Raw genomic sequence first — 9340 nt, 5'->3', positions numbered from 1 at the left:
ATAACGCATATGGATGAAAAGCGAGCGAAAAACCAATTGTTGAAGCTGAATGTAGGTCCTCGTCTACGTATAATCGAGCAGAAGCTGCTCGTGTGTACTCCGGGCGGTTGATACTCCTTCGTCAAACAATGTCTTGTCAAGAGAATGCTTCAACGGTGGTGATATAATTTACATACCCTGCAGATCCAATATTTTATCAGTTCTCAACTAACTTTCCTTATTCTCTCCCACCCACCGGTTGCCAGAACAGCATGATGTAATCAAAAAAGATATATTTACTTCTCTAGGCTACACACCCAAGACAGTACAATTTCAGATTTTTAAAAAAATATAACGATGTAATGTAAAAAGAAAGAGAGACAAACACCACATGAGCATTCCGCGTTCCACGAGTACTCGCGGATATAGGGGTATATAAAGGGGGTGAGGGGTTTTCTGGTGAAGAAGAGATTTTTTTTCTTTGGTTTGGTTCCTGAGCTTGTCGGAATCGAAACTCCCGAGCAGTAGAACCCGTTTAGAAGCACTTGCGGTGCACAATGCCTGGGCCACCCTCGTCGTACTCGTGCTTCGAGATCCACATCGTTTGGAAGGTGGACAGCGAGGCAAGGATGGAACCACCGATCCACACGGAGTACTTACGTTCCGGTGGGGCAATGATCTTGATCTTGATGGTCGACGGGGCGAGCGAGGTAATTTCCTTCTGCATACGATCGGCAATACCTGCAATGCGAGAAGAGAGTTGGTATGATATATCGCTGTGCCGAACTACACGCAACAGACTACTTACCCGGGTACATGGTGGTACCACCGGACAGGACACTGTTGGCATACAGATCCTTACGGATGTCAACATCGCACCGCATGATCGAGTTGTACACGGTCTCGTGAATACCGGTCGACTCCATGCCGAGGAAGGACGGCTGGAACAGGGCCTCCGGCGCACGGAAGCGCTCATTGCCGATGGTGATGACCTGTCCATCGGGCAGTTCATACGACTTCTCGGACGAGGAAGAGGCGGCCGCGGCCTGCATTTCCTGCTCAAAGTCCAGCGCAACGTAGCACAGCTTCTCCTTGATGTCGCGTACAATCTCACGCTCGGCTGTGGTCGTGAACGAGTAGCCACGCTCGGTGAGGATCTTCATCAGGTAGTCGGTCAAATCGCGACCGGCCAGATCCATACGCAGGATGGCATGGGGCAGCGCATAACCTTCATAGATCGGCACAGTGTGTGAGACACCATCGCCAGAGTCAAGCACAACACCCGTGGTACGACCGGATGCGTACAGGGACAGCACAGCCTGGATCGCCACATACACTGCCGGGGCAGCGAACGTTTCGAACATGATCTGTGTCATCTTTTCGCGGTTAGACTTCGGGTTGAGGGGTGCCTCCGTCAGCAGGACTGGATGTTCCTCCGGCGCCACACGCAACTCGTTGTAGAACGTGTGATGCCAGATCTTCTCCATGTCGTCCCAGTTCGTGATGATGCCGTGCTCGATCGGATACTTGAGCGTCAGTATACCGCGCTTGGACTGTGCCTCATCGCCCACGTACGCATCCTTGTTGCCCATACCGACCATCACACCCTGGTGGCGCGGACGGCCAACGATGGACGGGAAGACAGCACGTGGCGCATCATCACCGGCGAAACCCGCTTTGCACATTCCGGATCCATTGTCCACGACTAGTGCTCCCGCATCATCGTCACACATCTTGAGGCTTGAGTGTTGTTACTGGCTACAAATTTAAAGGTGCAATACAGAACTCACTCCAATAGCACGCGACACAGAAATCAAACCCGGTCGATGGTTCACACTCACCTCAACTAGACACTGAAATTGCTACGCGCTATAAACCGACAGCTACAAGGCGGTGACTGAGGGCCAAAACTGACGCGTGCCAACTTATATACTGCGGTAGTAAAGATCGATCGCCATATCACCATTAAAGGATCGGACAAATGGCAAACCAGCACCCGATCGTATTCCTTGCGGTGCGTACAGCCGACGCGTGCGAAAAATCCACTCCCCTCCACTTGCAGTCGTCGCCGCCGGCCCCAAAAATAGCTCCCCAACGGGAGAGGAAGTCATCCGAAAACCTCCGAATTTCGTACACCCGAAGATGGCACACGATTTGGTTTGCCATTAGCGAGTGGATTTGATGGCAAAGGAACAAGCGGATCGAAGTGTCTGCCGGGGGAAAAGACTTAGATCAATTAACAACGTCACGAAAATAGCATAATAGTCTGCCAATGTTTCGATGTGTTTGTCTCAGTTCGATCATGTGTCGAGCCTTTTTTTTGCAGGGAATCGTTTGCCATCAGACTAATGTGCCAGAGACTAGCCCGATATGGACAGAATGTGATCGATCGTTTCACTGCTTGAGTGTGCCAAGCGCCGCCAAATCGGTCAGCTGTTAGCTACTGAATACCTTATATGGTGCGGAGACGACGACGGTTTACTAAGCTCATTTCACTCATACACACACCACCACTAGAGAGGAAACTAATCTCGAACAAACTGACTACTTGGCCCAGACATTACCAAGCATCGTCCGACGCCACAGTTCGTTGTTGCAATGCACATCATTCCTCATTCTCAGTCACCGAATTGTATCAGTTTCCTATCAACATGTCAACCGGATTCCTTCAAAATCCTGATAATACCTACTTGTAGTGTTCTGTTTCGACGAAAGATGTACATCGGTTTCCAGATTTCTAGCCAGTGAATACATCAGAATTCAATTTAGTAGTGTTGCCGCTGTAACGATCCAATATCAAAATACTTCATAATCATTCGGCAAAAGAGACACGATTGAATAGTTGGTGCCCTGTTTGTGGCTGACCGGCTCAGGCTTTCCTTTCGGTGTGGAAGAAGTAGCAAAAGAAACAAAGCACAAAAGTTTAACCAATGTCATACATATTCAAATTCCGGTGTGCCCGTGTCATACCGTGTGGACGGGAATGCGCATTAAAGCGTGCAAGTGTACATTGGTCTGACCCGCGCGTAACCGTGTAGCAAGCTAGCGTATGTGTGTGTGTGTGTATGTATGTATGTATGTGTGTACGAGACTGTGAGTGTGTGTGTGAGGTTCCTTTTCAACTCCACCAAACTAATAAGCCCGATAGAAACCCTTTCCCATAAGGGTTTCGCTTTGATGGAATCTTATGAATCACTCAGCATTCCAAAATAACATGTCAACCCTTTTCATCCAACCATTTCTAGAACAATGGTGAGACGAGAGGTAACGTAATGGGTGAAAAACACGAACCAAAAAAGTACACCATCACAACCCCAACAACACGAGACTACTCTTGAATGAGCAACGTTTTGATGGCACTTTTGTTGTTCTTTGTTTGGCTGCTACCGGCTGCAAGCATTGGCTTCTTTTTCTGCCCTTTCTGGAGATCAAAACTGAACTGTTAGCTTACCGAAAAATTTGGCCCACATAATGCTTTAAATATTGTTTCCGTTGAATCGACTTTTAATTTAGCCTTGGTTGCGCTTTGCTCTTAGTTTTCGGAGTAAATTTAGCTTTTAATGAATGACACCAACGGACGGGGTGATAAAATGAGAGAACTTTGAATTAATTACTAAGCGGTAAATTGATAAGGGGTGGAACAGTTTTGCAAACCATTAGCGGTTGAGTTTTTTTTTTTTTTTTTTTTTTTATTCATCAGGGACGGCCAGGCCGTATTGCTGGCGGTTGAGTTGTTAAAATGGAAATATGACGACAATGCTAACGGCAGCTTTCCACTTAAAAAAAAAAATTATTCAGTCCTAAATATTTCAATTTCAATGCTATTGAATTATCAATAAAAATCTATAAATAAGATCAATAAAATCGGAACCTGTAAAGCTAATTCAGTGTGTATAAGCTAGAATCTGCCGTAAAATTAATCAAAAAACATTTTAATCAAAGAAAATTAACATTTATGTCTGTTAGAGCATGTCCTTCTTGTGTAATTCTTCCGGATTCTATCTTTGCTGGTTCGATCAGTAAGAACTACCTTCGAGCACTTATCTTAACGCCATCCAAACAAAAGTTAATGTTTAGACCACTTTTTGTACAAAACCTCATTCCGTTCCGCCCATCCTTTGCTAAGTTATTGAAGAAAAACAGTTTTTCCTCAATAACTCGTCAAGAAGTGGTCAGATCGGAACGGGACGTTAGACAAAAAGTTGCGCGAGCTCAAAACGCATCTAACGATATGCTGGACATAAGAATCGAACCAAAACTGAGCGAGTTATTGCCGACTTCCCGGGAATGTACCGGACCAGAATTGCCCGTGAAGATGGATGGATATAACTCCCTCAGTTTTAGTCCGATTCTTATGTCCGGCATATCGTTGGATGTGTCTTGAGCTCGCGCAACTTTTTGTCCAGCACCTCGAACCGATCCGCCCACCTTCTGCCAAGTTATTGAGGAAAAACTGGTGCTGCGATACAACTCTGTGTCATTTTTATGACGTATCTTTCCTGGTTAGAATATCCTTTTCTATTATAGTTCTGTACTAATATTATACCTGTTCACATAATCATTCTATTTCTAAGTTCTTAACAGATTTAGATGGACCTTGCACAATGACTAAGGCAAGGAGTCCTTTAAAAACATTTACCTGTCAAGGATTAAACTGCTATAGAAAAATCCAGAATAGTGTAGCATGAAAGTGTACTGGAAGACGCCATATCCTGCCGGATACATACTAAATCTTACATGTGCCTGGCCTTACATACGCTTCTAAGTCATGGACTGTCTCCAAAGCTGTGAAAGATAGATTCTAAGAAATATTTTTGGCCCTATGTAGTGTTGAAGGACCCCAGTCAGTCAAGTCTTTTAAGCCGTTCACAAAGACAGCAGAGACGTAATAGGAATCCAAGTTGGGATGGAGTAATGAGGCTGAGGGTGTCCATCAGAAAGAGCGGTATATTGAATTGACAGAAGACTAGACATTGTGGTCACTAGGTCAAGACCCTTTTTAAAAACGAGTAACAAATACAACTTTAAAGGATATTTCAAGAAAAACAAAGCTGTCAAACAGATAAAAAAATGAATTAATTACAATACAAAAATAAATTGAGCAATACATGTTAAACGATTTACAAAGTATTTCATTTGTGAGAAAAAACGTAACCACACTTCGAACACTCAGACACGCATCCAACGTCGACAAATTGGAATTGAGAACATTTTACAGCGAGCTTTCATCATGAAACTAATTAAGAGTCCACCAGGCAAGAGATCCAGCGAATTGTAGCTCAGCAGCCCCGTCTCCAAACGATGCGCGAGACACATCAAACGCTGTCTCTTACCGGTACCGTGGTACCGCTGCTATAAACGATACTGTAATAATAATGAAATTCACAGTTCATTTATCACCATGCCAACAATATCTACATCATGCATGATGACCATTTTTGAATACGCTTTAAAACGTGTGCGGCTCGTGAAACATAATTTATCGCCCTCACGCTCCTTGTTGCTGTGTGTTTTTTTGCTTCTTCTTCCTCTCACTTTTCCCTGAGCGAGCATAACAAAGAGCAACCGGACTGTCCCCGGGAACCGTGGCCGCACGGACGTTCACTTCATCGTGTGTTTGCTGCTCGCTCGTTTCGTTAACTCGCTGTGTCCGTTCGCTTTAATTAAAATGATAATTTTATTTTGTCGGTCAACCGTTGCATGATTCATGCTGCGTATCCTTGCGAGCCTGCTTTTCCCCTCCCATCAGCTGCATCGTTCTTGCTGGACAAGGTCACGGACCGATCCGCAACCAGTTTCGGGTCCAGACCATGCTTCCAATGAGGGAGAAAGTCACACACACACACACACACACACACAAACAAAAAAAGCGGCCGAAAACTTTTACACCCAGTTCCGGTCGTTTGCTAGTGGATGTCGTGCTGTCAAAATCACCGAATCAAACAACAAGTCCATGCCAGGACTGGCCGGCCCCAAAAAAAAAACCGTGAAGGTGGAAGTGAACCGCGTCCGAAGGTGGCGAAAAATGGTTCCAAATGGTTCACCTGACCCGACACCTACCGGGACGCACCGAGCAGCAGCCGCAAAAAAAAAGGAAAATACCAACTAGAAGAACGAAAGAAAGGCACAACCCCAACCTCGGTCTCTGTGAGGCTCTCGATGTGAAACGGTAGATAGCCATTTCTTTGGCACGTAACACTGTTTGTTTTTCTTGGGTGCTTTTTTCGGAAGCGCACGCACGCACACACATAGAGGCATTTTACCGTGGCTGTCAGTCAAGCCGTTAATTAAAAACATATTTCTATGCCAGCTTGTTTTAGCATTGCTCATTTGGTGGAAACGTATTACCTTCGCACGGGGAACACAGGTTAAGGTAGAAGTTGCCGTTTATTTTATTTTTTTGGTTACACAAAAAAACAGCAGGCTGGTGGCTACTTTTTCGTTATTTGTATGAAGTGTTTCAGTCTCCTTTTTTTTTTTTGCTTTCTGTGCTTTCCAGCTGGTCGGGTTTTTCCAACCCTACTAGTCACTCCAAGGGTTAAAACGATCTTTTCACCTGTCATCATGAAGTGCGGTTTACGTCGGTGATACGAGCAGTGATGCTAGTGAGGTGAGAAACCGCACCAACCTTTACCGGAACCGTCACCGTGTTTTGCAAAGTTATTGAGGAGCTACAGTTTTACCCGTCAGAGCCCCAACAGAGCCCCAAGGAAAGAAAATTCCACCCCCACATACACACATACACACAATAGGGCCTTTTCCTTTAACGGCATCAGCTACACTACGCTTCGGGAATGAATGAAGAATGAATGGCAGTGAATACTTTATTTTCTGCACAAAATTTATTGTACCCACAGTACGCGCGCCCTTTATATGGAAAGTTCCCGAGATGATGGATGGATGGATGGAGTGGTTCACGGGAGGCCACCAGGGGATTGGAACGGATGGAATTTAACAACGGCATAATTTGAACTGATAGAATGTGCATATTTCAACAGCTTCAACCCGGCAAACTCCACATGCCCCCGAACGCAGCGCAAGTAAATATTATTTGATTTTGTTATTTATGGTTCCGAACGGCAGTCGCTAGCCGCTAGGTACGCTCGGATGCGCGCACTGGTTACGGGCTCTGCCGGGAGCCAGTTGATGTAAAGTGTAAATCAGTGCGCAGTGGCTGTGCACAAGGATAGGCTTTTTATTTATGCATTTGATTTTCTTTGGCAGCATTAGGCGCAAATGTGAGTGTATGAGTAATGTCTTCGTCGGAGCACTAGACTTTGCACCGAGGAGATATGGATTTATTAGTGTCTTATTTATATGAAAGATGAAGTCGATTTTTGCTTGTCAAATGTTATATCAGTTAGTTTTAAAATCTGGAAGTTCGTTTCAAGGTTTTGCTATATTAGTTTAATTATTATATTTGGCTACCACAGGGCCGCCACCGATAAAAAGAGCATCAATCTTTTAAAAAATTCGATATTATCACCTATATTGCGATACAGAAAGGTCTCTTTCCTGTATGTTTACTGTCATAGGAACAGTGAAGCATGATTTACGTTGTCTTTAATGCAAGAGCTTCATGAGACAACAATGCTTTTCACTAAATAGAGATTTAGTGCATTTTCTCTGCTCACAATACAGCGTACCATGTGTCGCTCTTTGCGAGGACCGTACAACACATTGTACTACCTCTACTAAAGGTTAGACATCCGAGCCATTTTTTCTTCCTCCACAATAATCACAATAATGCATTTGGCCACACCGGGACACATTGATCGAAGTCATAATTAAGCACGTTGGATCGATTCGAATGGTTTGCTTTCGGCTATTGCAACCCAGCCGGAGCATGATGCGGCAACTACGATTACAAGGCAGATCAAGGAGTGTATGTGTGTGTGTGTGTGTCGCGCCGGTGAGATGCATATCTACTTGCACATTCGTGCCATTCGGATGCCATTTATTTCCATTTAAATCCACCCGAATCGGCACCCGATGGCCGACAATGATAATGATGACATCTCTTCCGCATCGCTAGCTTAGCCTACCCCAGTTTTCCCATTGCTGGCTTACTTCAACCTTTGCATTATCCTTACCGTCACGATATTCAAAGCAAGCACATCCCGATGACCAGGTTAGAAACCGGATCGCATAAATCACATTATGCAGTGGGAGCTGCATTGGTGAGGTTTTTCCCAAACGTGCGGGTAATGATTTGCGCTGCATCCCACCTTCCGAAATATGAGGTGCATTATTTTGACTAAACACAGAGTGAAAATGGGAGACAGGAGACTCTCACCACCATCCCCGTGATCTCCGATGGGGTTTCACATTTTTTACACGCACACATTTTAGCAGGCCCGTGTGTGAGCCACATAATTAGATCTCAGCTCGGCAAGCTGTGGCTCTGGAGCTGCGTTGAGGGTGCTAAAATGCGTCTCTTTGTATACGCGGTCACGATTGAATGTGTCAATATGTGTGACGCTACCAGTAATGAAATTATTATCGCTTAGCCACAACTATTTTCCAATAATTAGCTACAGTTACCGGTGAGGAATTTTGCATCGGACAGTGAGAGGAAGGCAGTCGGGTAGCAGCTGGGCATCGACTACTTGCGCCAACATGTAGCCAACAACCGCAACAATGACAGCGCGGTACCACCGCAAAACCACCACTTCGCGAAACTGGGCCAGAGAGGTCCATTTATTATCGTCAACTAATGGCAGGACAGTCCACAAAATTTGAGCACGAGAGGCAGATTGACAAAAAAACGAGTGTTCAATAGCCTGACGTTGCATAATTTGAGCTACGGTCCGTGTTCTGCCAATGGCGATCAATTTCCCAGTCGTATATAACCTTCTACGAAATATCAAGGTACACCGCGTGCATCAAAACATTCTCATTTCATCCAGCTGACTGTTAATGTTGGCTGCTTTTTTTCCCCAAACAGAGTTTTCCTTCTAGCTCAATTAATTGTCGATACTAGTTTTACACCACTCTGTACAGCCAACCCTTTTTCGCAATCCTCATAGGCGGCTTGAAGACGATCGCATCTTTTTCGTCGTTGCTAGTTTGCGTGGCTTGCGCGGTTAATTTTAGACGAGTCGCGTGTCAATCTTGCGTGCCGTGGGCTGTGGTGCGGTATGTGTGTGTTTTTCGTTCCGTCTGCCGTGTGGTACAGAGATTCGATCAATCGTTAAAGTCAAGCGCCGCCACACGACAGGCGCGTGCTGATCGATGCCAGATCACAATCCGATGCAAACGATGCAGTCGTGATTCGTTGTTTTTTTGACTTGAGACTCCCAAAGGGAACGTTGAGGGAGCGAAAAATGCTGAGAGAAGAAAGAGGTAGCTATGCTGACCC

General features: G+C 45.2%; 1 protein-coding gene across 1 annotated transcript; it reads right to left on the bottom strand.

Moving 5' to 3' along the window:
* Positions 1-499: 499 nt before the first annotated feature.
* LOC126558332 (actin, muscle-type A2-like) lies at positions 500-1942 on the bottom strand. The gene is made up of 3 exons (XM_050214328.1): positions 1821-1942; positions 788-1737; positions 500-720 (listed from the first exon to the last, which is right to left on the bottom strand). The coding sequence occupies exons 2-3, from the start codon at positions 1710-1712 to the stop codon at positions 515-517; spliced, it is 1131 nt and encodes a 376-aa protein (XP_050070285.1). The 5' UTR covers positions 1713-1737; positions 1821-1942; the 3' UTR covers positions 500-514.
* Between the last annotated feature and the right edge of the window lie 7398 nt (positions 1943-9340).

The sequence above is a fragment of the Anopheles maculipalpis genome, chromosome 2RL (assembly GCF_943734695.1).
Source record: "Anopheles maculipalpis chromosome 2RL, idAnoMacuDA_375_x, whole genome shotgun sequence".
In the NCBI taxonomy this organism is placed as follows: domain Eukaryota; kingdom Metazoa; phylum Arthropoda; class Insecta; order Diptera; family Culicidae; genus Anopheles; species Anopheles maculipalpis.
Note: the sequence above shows the minus strand (reverse complement) of the source record. Positions and strands in the feature narration are given on the sequence as shown.